The sequence below is a fragment of the Eutrigla gurnardus genome, assembly GCF_963514095.1.
Source record: "Eutrigla gurnardus genome assembly, chromosome: 9".
Classification (NCBI taxonomy): Eukaryota; Metazoa; Chordata; class Actinopteri; order Perciformes; family Triglidae; genus Eutrigla; species Eutrigla gurnardus.
In genome coordinates, this window is record NC_139923.1 from 16,439,947 (window position 1) to 16,460,522 (window position 20,576).

General features: G+C 42.4%; 1 protein-coding gene across 1 annotated transcript; it reads left to right on the top strand.

Moving 5' to 3' along the window:
• Window positions 1-1,442: 1,442 nt before the first annotated feature.
• syt12 (synaptotagmin XII) lies at window positions 1,443-20,349 on the top strand. The gene is made up of 8 exons (XM_084016724.1): window positions 1,443-1,883; window positions 9,724-9,784; window positions 10,451-10,644; window positions 11,698-12,102; window positions 15,870-16,085; window positions 17,599-17,719; window positions 18,705-18,838; window positions 19,466-20,349. Exons 2-8 carry the CDS (start codon window positions 9,739-9,741, stop codon window positions 19,637-19,639), a joined length of 1,290 nt encoding a protein of 429 aa, XP_083872850.1. The 5' UTR covers window positions 1,443-1,883; window positions 9,724-9,738; the 3' UTR covers window positions 19,640-20,349.
• Window positions 20,350-20,576: the final 227 nt, after the last annotated feature.

The following is a 20,576-nucleotide window of genomic DNA, read 5'->3' on the forward strand; positions in this document are numbered from 1 at the left end:
GAATTATTAAGGGATAAGTCTGCTTCACAGGTGGGAGTGGTGACTTTGACCAGACTTCACTGCTGTCGGCAAACAAAGCTGACCTTTAATCCCATTATTGTTCATCATGTTCTGTTTTTCCAAGTCACAGCTGCAGCTGAGGACATGGTCACCAAACGTTTGATGTAAGTGTGTAAATGATCATATGCCGAAGTAAGGGGGAGAAAACAACATTTACATTGTTTGCCTCATCAGAGGAACGTGTTGTTTGCTACTCCTTTTGATGTTGGGCACCAGGCAACAGTGATTGATTTAAGAAAATAAAAAAAATCATGCAGCTTTATGTCGTATTATAATGTTAATCAAGTACTTAGGACAACATTAGGACAATAACTGCAACAGCGCTAGCTTCATGAAATCGTTCCCCCCCTGAGTACAGATTGAACAACTAAGCTCGGGGCCATCCAAACTGACCTAGCAACCTTGAGCTATGATTGGTACTTAAAGAGCCAAGGCTGATGTGGTCCAATGCAACACACAACCCTCATGAAGTTATGGCCTGCTTCTCATGGCTCCTCCCACTACGCTGTTATATTGGAACAGAGTTAATACAACAAGATCATTGTTTGTTTGGTGGGTCCTTTGAAGATAGATTTGAAGAAAATAATTTAAATGAATTATTGTGTTCTGCACAAAGGCAGTTGAACTTCCAACTAGATATGTTATTATAAAAATGCAAACTTAACTTTAATTAATTTTGCAGATTTAATGATGCTACATTTGCATCTGCAATCCACTTCATTACATCTTATTTTAAACTTATGTCACACGTGTTGAAGATGCAGCATCCTAAATGTTTGCCATGAATGATAGATGAATTAATAACAGCTGTTTGAGGATGAGAGTAAAAATGGAGTCACAACTGCTCAACATTCACAATATAAAAAAAAATCTCAAAACTTGATCATGCATCATATTTTATCAACCAATCAAACGTAATATGCAACACTATATGTTGCCAAGCAGCTTAAAAAGCTGCCAGGAAGAGTCCTACATATTACCCATTTTAATGGGTTATTTGAAAGGCTTATTAATCATTTATTAATGGTTGCTAAATTCAAATGAATGGGAATTATCAAAATAAGATGATGAATACAGATGAGGGTGTGTGTGTATAATTGAAATATAATGTCATACTGGATCATAACAGCTGATATGGTGATGATGAGGAAGAGAGGAGAGGAGGTTTGGAGGAAGATGATGGGGAACAAAAGTTGGAGTGTCCCTGAACACCCCCCCCCCCCCTCCCGCCCAGAATATCTGTGTGTGTGTGTGTGTGTGTGTGTGTGTGTGTGTGTGTGTGTGTGTGTGTGTGTGTGTGTGTGTGTGCGTGTGCGTGTGCGTGTGTGTGTGTGTGTGCGCGCACTGCTGAGGAGCCTTGGAGGAGGAGGCGGCGGTTATTGAGCGGCCCGGCGGTGGAAGTTGCGCTGCAGGGGTGGGACTTTCTTTCTGCAGTCGGTCGGTCAGTCGGTCGGTCTTGGGTGAAGCTGCGGATCGTACAGAAATGCCTCTGGCAGCAGCTTTTCAGGCTCCAGCGAGCAGCAGCAGCACAGAGACACGGACACCTCCGAGTGGAAGATAAAATCCTCCTCCTCTTCCTCAGCACCCCCTTTTTGCTCATCTTCCTCATCTCCAGCTGGCCGGATGCGCTGAAACGGGCGGAGTGTGAACGCCAAGCCCCGGGATACATAGACCCGGACCGGCACCGGTGTCATTGGATGGAGAGAGGCGCCTGAAGAAGGGAGAGCGGTGGAGTTGGTCTACCCCTCCTCCTCCTCCTCCTCCTCCTCCTCCTCCTCCTCCTCCTCCTCCTTCTTCCCTACTGCACCAAAAGAAAACTCCGGGTAAGAAATGCGTGCTCTCTCAGGCCATTTGGCTCCATCCACCACCTGCCTGCACTCCGAGCACAACACGCACCACGGCGAGACTTGGGACTCGCATGCGTCTCTTTCCACCTCTGCCTCTTTGTTGACAGTAAAGGGATCAATTTAAAGCGTGAGGCATTAGTGCGCTGTGTGAATGCATCTCAGGAGACGGGCTGGCTGCCTTTTTACTGGCTCGATCATGTCTCTCAGCCGACCCACACATCGATGCGCATCGCAGGTCGACCTGGACCAGGAGCACGTTATTGGCTGTGGCAGTGAACTGATACTGATGCGTTCAGGGGCTCCGGGGGGTTAAAGGGATGAATTCCGCTCCTCTGAACTCCAAGCGAGAACTGTGGTGTTAAAAACTTCGTGCAGCGTTGATGAGGAGCTTCAGGGATGTGTCTTTTTGTTTGCAACAGACTTTGCTCAGCTTTTTATGGCTCCTATTACTCTTTATGGCTTCAATAGCTTACTTAGGGAAACGGTTTAAGACTGGCTATCCTTCCAATCGAAGGGTAGAGTGTATACTAGTGGAAAGCCCTTTAAGTCAAGGGTGAGCTCCAAAAATAAAATGTATACTAATACTAAAATGATATGTTCCTTCCAATACCTCATTTTGCCAATACATTTTGCGTTTAATTTCATCCTAATACAAAAAGCTTTGTAAGAACTTTGCAGTTTGATCAGCGCTCAGAAAGTACTGAATCCTGATTGTAAGAATCTGTCAAATCAAACTGAGATTTTGCTTGTGCCCCACTAACCTGAGGGTTCCCAACCCCAAAACACTATGGTTTGCTTTGTGGTGGTATTTGGTGCAATTGCTCACAACTCAGACAAGCTATGACAAACAGATTTGCTTTGAAGGGTCACGAGCCATAATCAGTGGGAATCAGTGTCTCGCTGAGAGAGAGAAGATTTCGGCCCATGTTAATCCTATAAAGTGATTCAGATAATGGCATCTGAAAGTAACAGAATCTTTGCTGGTTGGCTTCCAGGGGTTCAAGTGGATGTGACTTTTGGAGCTAGTTGAGGTGCTGGTGCTATTTACTGGAACTAAAGTTGAGTGATCGTCCCTCGAACACTTTCTTGGCTTTGTAGACGTCCTGTTTCCTCCATACTGATTTCTTTTTCTTCTTTTTTTTTATCTCTTGGCTTCTTTCCAGTCTTCCATCTCCAAAATGAAATGTGCGCTGACAGCATATTGCATTAATTAACAGTTAAAAGATGTGTGGGAGTTAACTTTCAACGATGAAGCGCATTTAAAAAGAGGAACGCTCATTGAAAAAAAAAACTAAACATACTGCTTTGCTTTAGACATTTTAAACTCCAAAAAAAGAACCTTTATAACATGATCTTCACTGTCGAGCACCTCTCGAGCTCTCTAAGTGTGTTCCCCCGGCTTTCTAATGTTGCTGAGGTCTGTGTGAAGTGGCTTGGCAGCAGAGATAAAATAACGGTGTGTGTGTGTGAGTGTGTGTGTGTGTGTGTGTGTGTGTGTGTGTGTGTGTGTGTGTGTGTGTGTGTGTGTGTGTGTGTGTGTGTGTGTATGTGTGTGTCACTGGGACTCTTGCCTTCTCCTCGGGGGCCGAACTGAAATACGACCTGCTCAGAATTATATTCCTCCACCGGCACTTGCAATCATCTCAGCCATTCGTTTAACGCCAACCGTCTTTCTCACTCTCTGTCATGGGCTTCCCCTGCTTCCGCACACACACACACCCACACACACACACACACACACACACACACACACCTTCCCTCTCCTGTGTTCCCGTTGAACTCCTTGAAAGAAAAATGTTATTACATTAAGAAAACTGAGAGCACTTAGATGGAGACACTTAGATGAGAGATGTGGCTCTGTGAATCTTCGGTAACACCTGGAGGCCTTCTGCCATCATGAAAATGGTTCTTTCCTCAGATCGAGTGGTGGCTCACACCTCAATGTATCACCGCTAATATTTCCAGAATAGACCATGTAATGGATTGCCTTACTTTGTGAAGAATGGCGTGTGGTCTGTTTGCTCACTTCTCCTGGAGATGCCTCCGCAGGCTGAGTGTAAAGGAAATGACAAGATGGATCACGTTTATGTGGTGAGACTCCTCCAGTAGAAGTTGTCAGGTATTATATGTTGTTTATACCACTCACACCTGTATTGTGAATATGTAGCTAGATCTGGTTAAGTTGGTTAAGCATAAAGACTGGAAGTTAATGACTCATGAAAAAGCCCACAAATTAACCCGTTGGATTGTTCAATATCTACTAAATCTAAAGTGTAAAAACGACAATTACTTTACAATTACAGGGGGTGGCATTGATTTCTCATGTAACTCATGGCAAGAAATAAAAAAAGATGTCCCAAAAATGTAATTTAACTATTAATGTTTCAAAAAAGCTGCTCCTCTCATATGGATAAAAGAAAAAACAACAACAACTGGTTATTTATTGTTGGTGTGTTTGAGCTTGTGTACCTATTCAGTCAAAATTGAACCAAAAAGATTTCTTTTGACATTGTCTGTTCCAGTTATGTGGCTGGGGCAACTTTGAAACGTCGTTTACCAACTCGCTAGGTTGCCAACATTGAATCCCTTCTGCCTCATCTTTGAGCATCAGTAAGATTTAACCTTGGATGAAGCATTAAAAACGCTGTTACTGTCCAAATAACTTTGGATCTGACTGCAGTTACTTAATCAATAATAATGTGTCTTGGCTTCAAATCACTGCTCTCCCCCACTTTGGAGAATTTAAACTTCTGGCCACCTTCACATTACTGAGAGCGAATGAACCTTTTTGCAAGACATTAACTCGGGACTGACAGATGTTTTTGTAGCACTAAGTGCTTTCTCTGTCCCGTATTAGCCTAATTGTCAGGGTGCTAATCTAATAAGTAGTAAGTATAATGAAAAAGCAGTGGCATGGAAAAAGTCCGCCGTGTGTAAATTAATTTGAAACACTCAGCTACTTCTTTAAGTATCTTGCTGACCGTGGTTTTATTGGGACGCATGTGTGAATCCATGATCAAGCTGATTCTGCGGGGAGGTAAACATTAGTTTTACGTAATTATTCTGCAGTTAATTCAACCAAATAACCGTTCTATATCAATTTCTCTGCTTTGATTGTGTAAGTAAAGTTGTATCCTTCAGCCTATTCTGATGTTTAATTGTGGTTCAGAGTGAAGTCGTCAGTTTTTTTTCTCCTAAGCTCATCATAAACTGCACGGAGAGCTTTTCTCTGTCTCTGGCAAAGAAGAAGAGAGAATATTTAAACACCAGCTTTTTAGAGCCACATCAAATTCCAGTTGTGAGAGTTGTTTAAGGAGCCATGCACTGAATAATCGAAGTAGACGGGGCAAACAATTCTCTGCTTGCTGTTACACACAACGGCCTTTTCCATTGATTCCATTTTGAATTAAAGTGGTGTGCAAACATCCACTTGTCGAACGTAGATTCAGGTATCTCAGTTAATTTCATGGTTATGGCTTAAAGATCATTTGAACTGAAAATCAAAGATATCTTGGGGGTTTGTGTGGGCCCATCTGCACACAACGTGATGGAGAACGATTCATGTTTCGGAGACATCCTGCAGCTCGATTACGGGTTCAATATCACTTCAAGCACAACCAAACATTTTATTTTGTTTAGCCAAACTCATATAATTACCATCAGGCTAACCTGTACTTAGTGTTTAGTGCTAATTGACTAATGTTAGCATGCTAACATGGAAGAATAGTAAACATTATACCTGATAAACATCAGCCTGCTAGCATAGTCATTATGAGCATATTAGCATGCTGACATTAGCCTTGAGGTTCAGCCTCACAACACTGCTAGCATGTTGACTCGCCGTCTTGTTTAAACGTGCTTCACAGCGACGTTAGCATAAATACTTGTGGTTTCGTGACCTAAGCACCACACGGTTAGCAGCCTTCAGGAGGGAAGGAGCCTTGCCAAAGGAGTTTGAGTTCAGTTTGACTCTGAGTGATTGAGCTGATTGGCCGCAGCGTGGTTCTTCTTCCTGTCTCAACCGGCACCGTCGCTGACATTTAAATGGTGCCTTTGCTTAACCGTGCACCAAACGAGCTGTCTCAACCAGAACGTTAAAGTGTAGCTGGTGGGGAAGCTAACAGGCAGATATGTGAGTAGGTAGGACAGAGTGAGAGCGAGATGACTTGTTATTTCTGGCCATTTCAGTGTAGCAGTAAGTTCATTTCATTATGAGTCATTGGGGCGAGATTAAAAGCAAATTTGATTAATCTGTTTTTTGGGAGAGCAAGCTTGCCAGCTGCTCTCCGTTTCTTATTTCTTTTTCAACACGGACCCTCATCTCTTCTTTGTTCCCCCATCACTTCCTTCTACTATCTCCTCGTTGTTTCACCCCTCTCCTTATCTAACCTTTCTTCTTCTTTATTTCTCTCTGTGTGTGGGTGTGTAAACATGAATCAGTGTGTCAGTTCTTATCGATCCAACCTGTTTTAACATGCAGCCCCAATAGAGTGATTTTTTTTCCTGACTGTGAGTAGCAAACCGTGGCAGCTACTGCATATTTACATATCCAGAGAAGAGTGTGCTGCCCTCTGAGCAGGTGTGTTGGATTTGCTGTCTGTGTCTGAGCTGCTTTAGGTTCAGCTGGAGACACAGAGGAGGCTGACCTGTGGTGTCTGATTCTCATTGAGGTGTTTAAATCAGTCCCGCTACCCTGATTTAGATCAGAATTGGGGGGTTGCTGTTCACTGGGTCTCTCGTTAAGAAGGTGCTTCCTGTTCCTGGCTCTGGTGAATGCTTGATTGAGAGCCTTTTTTTTTCATCCTCTCTGTTCAAATCTCTGAAGCATGTCTCTGGCTTGGTGTACAAAATTATCCTCAGTATGACAAATGCTCCATATCAGCTTATTAGACCCACTTTTTGGATGGAAGCTTTCAGCCTGATTTCCCTGTGGATCGATGTGTGCAGCTGTCCATGTGGTACGGAGGCTCTCAGGTCCAGGTCTCTGTGTTTCTGTATTCCAGACTGAGTTTAATATTGGGGATAGTGGTGTTGAGGTACTGGTGATAGATGGAACCACGTGCTCTCTGTGATGTTAATGTTTTACAGCTCCAAAGACATGCAGGTTTGGTTAATTGATGACTCTAAATTGTCCGTATAGGTGTGAGCTTGATTGGTTGGAATAGACCGGCCACCTGTGTGGGTGTACCCTGCCTTCACCCAAAGTCATTTTTACTTGTAGTCTGGAAATTAACTTTAACTTTCGTCCCATAATGGGGAGGAAAAATATGTCTCTTGTTTTGGCATTACAGTGTTGATAATGATAGATGGTTGTTAACTCTGACTTTTCCTTTGTGCTGATTTCTTTTTACTTTGACAGCCTCATTAGTGTTCTGGAAACTAATATTATCACAGGCTCTCTTCCATTGCATTACTCACATGCCACTTAATACTCATCACAGTCTGTTTTGCAAGCTGACATTGTGACAAGATATTCATTCCATGCCTATCTCGGTAATTAAAGCGTCCTCCACACAACTGCTCTAGTGCACTGAGGGAAGACGGTCGTTTCAGACTTCCCTAAGGGGGGGATGTTATCAGACGCAGAACTCCTACAGGAACAAATCTAAAGAAGCCATAAGAGTCAAGATTATGTGGGCATGAAGATGACACGTTAGTGGAAATTATTTATGCACGTTTTCCTTCACGGGTCGTGTGTTAATGACCTGTTAGCCGAAGCCAAAACTCATATCCTCAGGAGAAAGTATGACCTGTTGATGTGATGGAAATAAGATATGATGGTTTAGGTTGAGGTTAGTGTACATATTGTTTCAGTTCTAATGGTCTCGGTGTAATCATTGCAATTAAAAAAAAAATGTGAAAAAGTAGCACTGTAGTGTACAAAGCTTCATCCTGGTCCAAGTTACTGTTTTTCTCCATCTTAATGTCTCGATCCCATTTCCCCCCTTTTTCTCTGTGTCTCAGTTTATTCCACAAACTATTTGCAGCCTCCTCATAACATCTTCATCGGAGACACTTCTGCTTCGGTGTTATGTGTTGCATGGTGACAGCAAGAAATGGGAAAGAGAGGGAGGATAACAAGCAGCAAAGGTCACACACAAGATTATGTTGTTCTCTGTCGAAGGCAGTGTGCCGAGGATCCACATTTGTTCCAAAAATAAATTTGGAACATAATGACTGGTGTTGATGAAGTGACCTGATCGGGGCTGTTGGGGTACGACCGACAGACGAGGACACAAATGCATCTTTTGTCTGATCAAATCACGTCCACTTCCTCAAATCAGCTGGCATTGAGCTCAAATTAAGAGCCTTCGCAAAACTCCACTTAATGGGAGCCTCCTTGTTTTCAAATGCTTTTCTATTTCAGGCCAGTTGAACTTCATTGTTAGTATTCTGCCACCTCAATGCCACTGATGCACCAGAGCGCCCACGCTGCCTTACTAAATCTGTCTGAAACATAGTCTTGCTCTCTCTCTCTCCGGTTCTCTCTCTCCCCGCTGATCCATCCTCCTCTTCTTCCTTCTCTTGAGCGTCCCCCTGGACCTTCGCTCATATGTTACCTTAAGCTGAGTCGAGCCGAGTCGAGCTGATCTGAGCGATGAGGGGATCCAGTTGAGGGGGTTGGTGTCTGCTCGAGATTCCCCCTGCTTTGCTAATGGCACATCAGCAGCTGTCAGTGGGCCCTGCACTGCGTCAGCCACTTTAATTGGCCCGCATGGCTGTGGTCTGCAAAGCGCTCAGCAGAATTGAGTAGACAACCCCCCTCCAGGCCTTTTCTATATCATTAGTGTAATGTTCCCGTTTCCCCCGAGTCACTGAGATATGGGGAGATTCCAACAAGGGGGGGGGGGGGGGTGAAGGAGGAGGCGGGTGGAGGAATGAGTCACTCTCCAGCACCCATCGTTGTTGTTTTTTTAAATCATTATTATTTTGCAGTTTGCGGAGGAGGAGAGGGGGGCAGGAAGACATTGTTGTCTTTTGTCGCTTGAAAAACAACCCTGCTGTTATTTAAAACCCTGACAAGTGAATTGATTTAACTTAACAGAGCTAATAACGACATGCTCCTACAGTGAATGTGTGAATCACTGAGTTTTACTGACAGTATATAGGGGGCCACAAAATCCACAGTTCCATCTTTCACAATCCTTGCAGTTTGAGGCAAATTGTTGTTATAGCAGTATAATGCTAAATCCGTGAAGTACTTTAAGCATTGCTCATGGCCACAATCTAGTAGTTTTAATTGCCTAAACGTAACCAGAAAACAGAAGTTTGTGTGATTATGTGGTATCGACCTGTTGGAGTAGGGATGGCCAACTACGCCTGCAGGTTTTCATTCTCACCAATCACCTCAGCAGATGACTTCACTGATGGGTTTTTACCCATCATGGCACAAAGCCATAAAAATGCACCCAGAACCCTGACATCTCTCGTCATGCATCTTATTGTGCATGTGCTCTGTTCATGTATCCATAGCAACAATCGTTAGGTTCCCACGGTACTTTATGCCCTTACAGCCGATTCATTCAGCCATTTTTACTCAGATCAATGTTAAGATAATAATGACATTTTTCAAATGTCGCTTATACTAAGTATGAAAAGGTTGTTTAATTGCCTTCAGCTGAATATCCATGAAAATAACATGTTTTATTCTGGATGATGAACCAAAGTGACATTTTATTCAGTGATACTCTTATCTGAGCTTGGCAAGAACTCTGAAAATCAGACTTTACTTTATTATGGCCCCTGATATAAAAATGTACTTGAATAGGAATGTATTGTTTGGATGTTTTTTTAAAAATCATATTTTTTTTTCCAGGCTGGCTGCAGCACCATGTCCTCTGCTCAAAGTGAGGATATATCAGGCTACCATCTGAGTGGTGAGTTTTCTTTCTGCGAGTTCCTGTGGATTAATGTGATTTTATCCACACTGGTAAATGTAAATACTTGTGTTTATGAGAGTATGAGAAATTAGGCTGTATTAATTCATCGGTGTTTCCACTATCAGGTCTATTGGACAGCTATTGTCACCTTTTGCAGCTCCTCGGTCCTCATCTCCTGCTCAAGGCCGTCGATGTTACAACACATTTTGACTTGTCCTATAATTGGCTTATATCTCGTGTTAAAAAAGTAGAGATAAAGCTGTCAACGTCCTCCCACAGAAGCAATTCATTTTGAGAAAGCCAGCTCGGCACAGGCTCATAATCCCTCTCTAAAATACAACATGACATGCTCTGATGTCGTTTGGTCCCAAACTATTATCTGATTTAGAGAACATTTTCGCACCCTGAATTCTCCCAAAGTCGTCGGCCTCAAACGGTGTCTGACTGTGCTCAGTGATTGTGATCTTATTAAGACCCCTGGTCTTATAAATAAAAGCCTCTCTAAACTTTGTTCTGGGATTCTCCCAAACTGTGGACTGCTACCAGTGATCAGACTGCTGGTCAAATATGAAATACAGACAGTTCTGAGGCCGTACTTAATTCTAGCATCGATGAGTTGGAAGTAAAGACAGCTTGAAGCACTTGATTGTGTGTCTGTTTCAGTGGTGCGCAACCCGCCCGGCTGGGAGGTCGGGATCTACCTGGTGGGCTTCTTCGTGCTGCTGGCCGTGGCCGGGCTCAACATCTGGAAGTTGTGGAAATCTGGAACCTTCCCTGCACCGTCCCCCTTCCCCAACTTTGACTATCGATATCTGCAAGAAAAATATGGAACCTCCTTTTCAGAAGTCAGGCAAAAGGTAGAATTAAATGCTATTTAGAAATGTAAAATATCAATGTTGAGCAAAAAATATATGTCTGGAGGGCAGGAGGTGAAAGATTTTGTACATTTCGTGGCAAGAACAAACAGCTCTAGTAGTTGTAGTGGTCGAGAAGTTGGCCTGTTTTCTTTCCAATTGAGGCAGCAGCTGATTTTAAAGAACATTTCCTGTGGGTTAAGAGGTTTTGTTCTTTGAAATCCACTGCTTTAACCATCTTGGGCCTCAACTGCACATGTTCTGTACCTTGGAAGAGATCTGCTTTTGTGTCTTGTTTTTGTTATTGTGACCATCATGGAATGTGACAAAATGAGTACAAAAAAGTTTGACAGGGAAAGAAATGCAAGCAGGATGATTTGGATAATAATTACATCAATCACCATTGTCTTATCCTCCAAATAACGGACAAACCTGATCATCTGTATTTAGCCCATTTGAGCTTCTTATTAACAATGTGTTCCCAGATCTCAGCAGTAACTGACCTCTGCCAAAGCCAATCTGTTCCAAAATGTAATGTCTTCTTCCTTGGCCAATGCTAGACCCTCATCTACCTCATTTCATGAAAATCCAGCCATTCGTTTTTTTCGTAATCTTACTGACAAACAAACCAAACATGATGTCAGGAAAAAATATGAAAAGTAGAAACCAGTTGAGTTAAACAGTGTGAACGAGGTCTCTCGTAGTGATACACTAAAAGCTCTAAAAACCAACCGTAAACTGTCTCCTCTGTAACAAACGGCAGTCGGGCACAGGTAGCAACTAACGGAACGAAGTGTTTCATTTAGCAGCTGAAGAAGCAGATATCTCCCTCAAGAGTTGGTTGAGACCAAAAGCTGAGCTAAAAGCAGGGACACACTACAAAGCTAATGCTTCTCTCTTTAGACTGGATGTCTAAACAAGCAGCTGTTATTGCAGGTCTAATGCTTTTTGCCATTCCATGAAATGTTGTTATAGACTCCTTGGTGATACAGTTCGCTGTGAGTTAGTTTCCAAAGTGCCTTTAAAATCTTCTTCCTTTACTGAACACTTTTGAAGCGAGTGGCTGCCAACAACCATCGGCGGACCTCCACCACCTCCAGCCGGAAACCCAGCCTGGCCCTCGGCGACACCCCGGACGCTTTCAGGGATCTGGGCCACCTGGAGCTGATGAGCAGGGAGCTGGACCCGACCGGCATGGCCCAGCTTAACCGATCCATCTCCACCGACTCGCTCAGCTCCATCTCCTCCATCGCCAACAACTTCGGCCACGACTACACAGTCGGCCAGCTGGAGGTGACGCTCGAGTTTGAGCCGCCCAGGCATCCGGGCCACGGGCCGGGACTGCTCCACATCACTCTGCACCAGGGCAAAGACCTGCTGGAGAGGGAGGAGGGAGACTTCCCGGGCTGCTTCATCAGAGTCTCCCTGGGGCCAGAGGAGATCAGTGTGGGAGTCACAAGGGTGAGGAAGCGGTTGTCTTTTTGTGCTTATGTGGATATGTTTGCTGGCTGCTCGCCTTACAGCGAGAGGGGTTCGATCCCCGGGTCGGGTTCCTTCTGTGTGGAGTTTGCATGTTCTCTCCGTGTGAGCGTGGGTTCTCTCCGGGTTCTCCGGCTTCCTCCCACAGTCATAAGACATGCAGGATGGGGATAGGTTCATTGATGCCTCTAAATGTCCCGTAGGTGTGAATGGTTGTCTGTCTCTACATGTCGGCTCTGCGATAGACTGGCGACCTGGTGACGGGTGAACCCTTCCACAATGTCAGCTGGGATCAGCTTCAGCCCCCCCACGACCCGAGGTTGATGATGGATGGATATGTTTCTTCTAATGAAGAAGAATCTCAGTATGTGGTGCTACTTGATCTTGAGTGTAATAGTAGTTTGAAATGTAACTCTTGGAACTGGAACTTCCAACCACATCTCATAGTCTGAGCATGGTGTTTTGTTATCTGTACACTTGTTTCTTTTTTTATGCTGTAACGAATGGGAGTTGTGTCTGAATGGTGAGGTGATCAAGTTCCATTCAAATTTACAGTGATAAAAAAAAACTAATGTTAATGTGAAGTAAAGGCAATGCATTTATGAGCATTTCAAACACACGATCATGAAATAATTAGATAATCACTAAAGATCCTCGTTAAAGGCTTCCAGCATCACTGCCACTTAGACTACTAATGGGGCAGATATTCAGGACTGAGGGAAAATGAAAAAAAAAAAAAAACTTCTCAGATGGTTAATTAGCTGTTAAGCCGTGACGACTGAACATGTGCAAAGAACTGAAGATAACAGTGGCTCATGGCGTTGAGAAGCTCTCTCGCTCAACAGGCAGCTTTGGCTTACTTGACCTGAAGATTTTAGACAGAGACGGTGATAACTCCCACGGGGGTGAGAGACTAGATCCTACAGCTTGACAAGCTAATCCATTCCTGTCTGACAGAAGGTACCATTTCATTTACTTGAGTGGTCAGTCTCCTGGGAGCTGATGCCGTCAGGAAGGTTTGTTTTCACGTTATTTACCTTCATCAGGGGGAGATGTGATTGGCTTTCAGCTCACTATTCTGAAATCTAACCTATAACCTGTGTTTACCTGCGATTTATGATGATGATATATATGCAATGACATCTTTAATATGAAAAATGATTCATTTTCTGTTCACTCAGTTTAAAATGTTGATGAGCATCCTGTGAGACAGAATATAAAGATTCTAGATGTATTATTATTTGCTATACAAATTATGTCATTATGTTATTGCTACCATTACTTACTAAGAATTCAATAAAAAAGCTTGAATCTAACGAGAAGTGACCGTTTGGACGTTGGAGGATAGGGTTCGATTCCTCCATCTGCTACACCTGCCTTCTGCTGTTAGCGAGGCGCTGCCATAAAATGTACTAATTCCAGCCTGGCTGTGAGTCATCGGCATCTCGCCTCCTGTGAACGTGGCCTTGTACATTTTGTGCCAGCTGAAGGGGGACGGCACACAGACTCACCATGGGTTCACCCTTACTTGAGCATGTTGTTTTCTTTTATTAATGCATTCCGGCTGGGTGTAATAATAATGGAAGGAAAGCCTTTAGTGGCTCCCTCTTTAATGTTGAAGAGAGGCGAAAACCAAAGAAATGCTGACAGCGGCTTCTCTCACCCTAATGGCCAAGTCAGCTTATCCCCCTCTCTGTTTTCCTGTGCCTTCTCTCGCTCGCTTTCTTCTGTTTGTTGTCACTGTTTTTGTTTTCACCCATCACTTGTCCATCACTCCCTCTTTCATCCCGTTTTCCCTCCTCGTCTTTTTTTCTCCCCATTTATTTCCCAACGCTGCTTCTTGCTTGTTTTTTCTTGCCTGTAATCATCTGCATGCCACTCTGATTATCCCTGTATGTCTCTCTCTCTCTCTCTCTCTCTCTCTCTCTCTCTCTCTCTCTCTCTCTCTCTCTCTCTCTCTCTCTGCCTGAGCTTTCATTGCCTCATTTTCACCACACACATTGCCACTGTTCTCCCTCCCCAGCGATGAGAGTGCAGGCAGACTCACGTTGTGGATGGAATGCAGAGAGATTCTGTCTGCTTTATATGTTTATATGTGCACAGCAGGATTTCTGGATTCTGTAGGTGTTGGATGTAAGAGTTTGATACGAGGCACAATCCAAGGTCAGCCTCGCAGGCTGATCTGTGCTCCCTGGGATTTCGTCAACATTCTTATATTGTATTTTAAAAACAGCTCCTGATGACCACAATACATGCTTTTGCTTTGTGATTGTGTTTCTATTAAAGGATTGTATTTAGAAGGAATACTCCTCGTTGTATTTCACGCTGGTGTGAAAAGCAGCTATTATTAACTCCACTCTCATCTGCACATGCACTAGTTGCCTGGTAACTTCCGATCGCTTTGTAAACCCTCATTCCAGCACGTGATTTAGCCCGAGACCAACCCTGTCTCCTATAATATTACCTTCCCAAACTCCTAAACTGCACTCTCAATTATGTTCTGAGGGAAACATATTATCTTCTGGATTATGGTCACAGTTTTGAACAATTTGAATGCATGTGGTTTAACCACCAAAACAAAACATGACAAAAAGAGTGACAAAGATGGTTACGTGCAATAAAAATAAACTCATCATGGTTTATGACTACAAAAGGGAAAGAAAATCCTCCAGAACACAACAAAAGTACTTGGTTATGTTTAGGCACCAAACAGAAACAGAAGGCTGACCCGAACCCGTATTCGAACCCCGAGCCCCCCTTGGTGTGGGACAGTTTGCTTTGTTATAACCACTGTAGTCAGTACAAGGGTTTGTATTCTCGATGACCTTGTGCTTTGCACGTTCTGAATGTCAGGCATTCTTCTAATACACTTTCACATTTTGCACATTTGGCTTGTTGTTTCTGCTGGTGTTGTGCTCAGTTTATGGCTTCACTTATTTTGACTGATTCTGTGGGTTGACAGCCAAATTGTAAATAAAATGTCTCATCTAGATAATTTTTTTTTTTTATTTGCCCAGATTGTGAGATGTTAGATTAGATTTATTTAATTGTATTTATACACAGTAAGCACCGTTACAACATAAAGGCATTTTACCAGAAGGTTTAAGCAGTAGTCCATATTGGAATAAACATAAATGAAGGATGTACAAATAACAATAGCACAATATGGAGTATGGCTACGTGATTATATGTATGATATGAATTGCTCCACTCGAATTCAATGAAGATGAATATCATTTAATTTGTGGTGCTGAAACATTGAAGAGTTGCATTGAAAAAACAGCAGTGTGTCTTTTCAGAAACAATTTCCCAATTATATGGATAGTCCACAGCACACGCTGCCAGAGGTTTTACAGGCGCTATTTCTTCAGTAGAGAGTCATTGAAAACGAAGAGTGTTCACCTGCTTTGTACTGAGGGGGCAGCAGAAATCTATGAGAGAAATTTGAATAAATAGAAAGTGTTTTGCCATTTTGCACTTCCCAGCCTGAATCAGTCGAGTGAGTCAGGTGGGATGAAGAGACTTACTTAACACTTGGGATTCAAATTACAAATACTGCACAGTGACGGAACAGAAACTTCAGTTCGGGTGTTTTTATTGTATTTTACTGTGTTTCTTTGTGCCACAGTCAACCAACTTTAGGAATCAGATCACAATCCTGTCTGTGATGCCTCTCAAATTGACACAATTATCTGAGCGGTGGATGGTGGATGAATCCCTAAATTTCCACCATATTCTGCCTCTCACAGATCCAGGCGAATGCATTCACCGTGATCTTTGATGAGCACTTCTCCGTTCCCATGGACGCGTCCTTGTTGGAGGAGTACAGCTTGCGTTGTGCTGCTTTTGGCATCGATGCTGACGAGAGAAACATCAGCGCTGGGGTCGCAGATCTCAAGCTGTCGGACCTGGACCTAACCATCAGACCATTCAACGCCTGGCTCTACCTTCAGGATGTCAATAAGGTGAGTATGAGCCGAGTTTTCTCGCTGTAGCCGCTTAACACCTGTATAAAGAACAACCTGCGTCCTGTATTTCTGTACTATGTGCTGCTCAGAGGCAGCAGAACCACTTCTACTGCATTGTGTTAATATTCTGCATTCATTATTTGTATCTGTATTTATTGATATTCTCATTGTGAATTATTATTATTATTTATTTAATAACTCAGAATATGATAATGGTGTCTTTTGAATGCTTGCAATAATTTATTTTGAACATTTAAATATTGTAATTCATATTGATGCTCAAGAATTCTCAGCCTCATGTGACTGAATGGAAATATCTTTAAGTGTTTCTTGCTGACAAACAGACTCTCCCTGAATTTAATTGTATCCGTAATAAAAGTTAGTGGGGCAAATAACAGCTAATGAGAAAAGAAATCTTTCGAATAAATGAATAACGTTATTTGTGGTGGTTTTGTTGTTCAGACCTAAGAACACAGATGTTTAATGAGATGGGGAATCAGAAAACAAATCAAATCTAAAACTTGGAGAGGTACACTTGAATTAAATCTGTGATCTGTCTTCACTCTGGCTCCTCAAAGATCTCTCCTCGCTCATGTGAGTCACCACGACGACCAGAGATTTTCAGCACGCAGCCATAACACTGCAAATATTATGCAGTTTGTTGCAGCAGAATGTGAGATTAGCTGTAGACAAACACAGAGGCACGCACACACACACACACACACACACACACACACACACACTAGAGAGAGATTATTAGATTACATTTCCAGTATGACATGTATTGCTTCCCCAAATAAATGAAAGTATCTGAATCTGTGTGAAAGCATGGTGCTCTCTGAGAACGTGTGCTGGATGTTATGCAAAACCACACTTCATGTTCAATGAATACAAATCTTATTCAAGTTGAGTGGATTCCTTGTTAAATGTAATGAGATTATGGATTATTATTATTGATTTTTATTATTGATTTAGTGATAAAACACCATGAGACACAAACAGAGAATCAACAATTCTGACTCATGATTCATGCTACGTCGCTGGTGAAACTCAAACGTGAATGATCATTAAAGACTCCACCCTCACCAACCCATTAACAAAATGACTCTTGTAGTCTCGTTCACATTGTTTTTTATCCATGGTTGTGGAGCAAGGATTGGGTCTGCGGAATAATTACAGGCTTTTACAGTGTTTAAAATCCAAATCAAAAAGGTGTTAAATCAATTCATGAAGGAATAGAAATTATTCAATGATCATTTCCATTATTAACACTCGAATAATAACGATTATTACATTTCCCTAATTCTATTTCTAACAAATGAATACTGAAATTGAATCATAACATTTTAAATATAATTTTAATTTAATTGAAGGTGTTCTCACATTTTACATTTCCCATATCTTCACATAGCAAATAGTTGTTTTATGGTTGAGAAGTGCTTTTAGACCTACACCCAGACTGGCACATGTCATGTTACATTAATGTCTGCCATGCTCTGGTGTCTCGCAGGCTGTGGATGCAGTTGGGGAGATCCTGTTGTCTCTCAGCTACTTGCCGACAGCAGAGCGCCTCACGGTTGTTGTGGCCAAGTGCAAGAACCTGGTGTGGACCAACAGCAAGAACACTGCAGGTCTGGGACATTTGTGTTTGCTGTTTGTGTTTTATTTGTACATGTGTTTGACTGTGTCTGATATCCTTATATGAACTTTCAATCTGTGTATTTTAATCGATCCAAACAAAAACAATTAAGGGACAGTGTGTAACATTTAAAGTAATGTATTCGCTAAAATCAATATCTTAATTGATAAATAGGTCCTCATTAATTAACCAACAATCTGATTTATCCTCGTCAGTGAATAATTTCTTATCTGTTTTTACATTGGATGGGTAAATCCTAAGAAGGCTTACATTTTGAAGAGGAGGGACATGACGCCTAAACGCGATTCATGTTTCTTTCAGTTGTTAGCTGATGATATAGGATACGACAAAGTAATGGTAGGCTACCAAAAATAAACCAATAGAAACATGGCAACATAAATCACTATCTTGCTCGAGGAGTAATTACTTATACATGTATCGATCATCAACTGAAAGAATACTGGTGAAGTGGTATTGGACGACATGCCGTGATAGCTTCTTGGTACATAACAGCTACCGTAGTTGCAACAAAGCGCTAGAGAGCACTATTCGATTGAATGCAAAACACAATTTCACCACTAGATGGGAGTTATTCCTGCACACTGTCTCTTTAAAGCACTCATATCAGCGACTGAACACAATACTAACTGACTCATGAATAACAGACTGTCAACGTCAACTCCCATAGAATATTTATTCATATCCAGACAGGCAGAATTAACTTAAATGACCTTTTCATCACATTAAATGTCCAGATAACTGACACACTAACATTATACTTACAGGTCACCCTCTGAAACACATCATCATCCACAGAGCTCATTTTGTGTACAGAACCGTGCTCCTAATTGATTCTTTAATGAGGAGTTTATTACATGCTCTACAAGCTGTGTAAACAAGATGTTTGTACATGGGTAGCATGGCTTTTAGAGGCGTTAAATGCAGTCGTAATCTGATTCGCTCATTCTCGTTATCAGATCCGTTTGTCAAAGTGTATCTTCTCCAAGACGGCAGGAAGATCAGCAAGAAGAAGACTTCCACCAAACGGGACGACACAAATCCCATCTTCAACGAAGCCATGATCTTCTCTGTGCCGTCCCTTGTCCTGCAGGTGAGGCTTTAGACTGCGGCACCAAACGAGTCCTGAATGAGGGAATCATATAGACAACTGTGGTGTCGAGGGTGAAAGCAAACTTAAAGACCTCTGCCCCTCGTTGTAATCAGAGCGGGTGGCAGTAAATTTCGCTGCCATAACCTCACTGTAAAAGCAGCTCAGGTACCTTTATACTCTTCTGACCCCCCAACACCTCTTTTAACCTCTGTTTTGATCTCGGTTAGCTCAGAATAAATGGATTCTGGTTTGTCTTTAGATTATTTTCCTTGATTTGACCCACACTGGTGTATCAAAATTCTATACCAATAAACAGGCCAAATTTGACCTGGAACACCCTCAATGTTACAAACATTTGTACACTTAAACAAAAGCGGTTTAGGATCACTTATCAAATCAAATTTCAGGCTTAAAAAAATACATTTAGTGTAATTTTACTGCTGTCAAATGTAAATACAGGTCAATTTCAACCCAAACAGAATGTAAGGGTTAAATAGAATATATCAAATATTGTTATTACATGTCCATTTAACTGACTCCACAAAGATGCGGATGAACCGTGTTTTAAAGAAGGTGCTGAGTCATGCTTACAAAGCCGGTTGTGTAACCATGTCATGCTGATTGCAGGAACTCTCCCTGAGGGTGACAGTGGCAGAGGCTACAGATGACGGCCGGGGTGAGAACCTGGGCCATGTGATCATCGGCCCTGAAGCCAGCGGGATGGGAATCACCCACTGGAACCAAATGCTGGCCACTCTGAGAAAGCCCGTGTCCATGTGGCACCCTCTGCGCAGGATCTAGCCCTCTTTCCCTTCGTACATACCCGACCTGTTTCCAGTAAAACACTCGCTTCTTCACGTTCCTTTCACCCCTCCCATTAATTGGTGCCATGTGAGTCTGTTTCACTGTTTTAGTTAGATAAGAGTTTTTGGCCCGCAGTAGGATACTGTGTGGGGTATGTGCCACTCTGCTGGGTAGTAACACATTGAAGTAAACGCCTCATCTTCTTGGCGGAGGAGGAATCTGAAAAGCCAGTATTCAACTCTGAACATGTTTTATTTTTTATTGACCCCTGGATCAATTAGACACTCAAATTCAAATATTTGGCTTCATTCTGGCTGGAGCACATTATGGGTGAGGGCGCCACTTAGGGAAGCGCAATTCATATCCCAAATTACCCAGATTACACACAAAGCTGATTAGTTTTCCTTCACCCCTTGGCTTGAGAATTGAGCTGAATCCTGATACCCCACTACAGCAAAGCAGATGATACCTTTTCCCTTCTCAAAATAGACTTTGATGTGAAATTGAATTAACAAAGGGAGCCCAGCCTAGGCATGGTAAACCCTCTCTGCATGGTGCCTTCTCTGGTTGTAGCCTGTTATAGCTGTCTAGAGAATGCCTGACTGGACGGAGGAGCGAAATCACTACTCTTTCAGGAAAACCCTAATTTTGTCTTTTCAAACTAGTCATTAATTCCACCTATACTTGATTGATTTGTAGCAGTTTTAGAGCAGAGTTGAATTAGCTCCATTGGATTAGCTTGTGCAATTTGTGAGCAGTGAGATGGACAAATAATCGAGGTTTTGGTACGATCAATATTTTATTGTGATTTTGGAAAAAAATAAAATCCAGGTACTCTTATCCAGGTGAAATAATTGTAATTTAGCAGTTGCTACAGGGTGGCCAAATCACGTTTTCAGCATATAAATATATTACATTGTTCTATTTTTTACCA

Bases quoted from the DNA above. Each gene is read 5' to 3' on its own strand.
- syt12 (XM_084016724.1), top strand. From the start codon at position 9,739: ATGTCCTCTGCTCAAAGTGAGGATATATCAGGCTACCATCTGAGTG. The intron at 10,645-11,697 runs GTAGAATTAAAT...ACACTTTTGAAG, and splicing joins TTTCAGAAGTCAGGCAAAAG to CGAGTGGCTGCCAACAACCA. The intron at 16,086-17,598 runs GTGAGTATGAGC...GGTGTCTCGCAG, and splicing joins ACCTTCAGGATGTCAATAAG to GCTGTGGATGCAGTTGGGGA.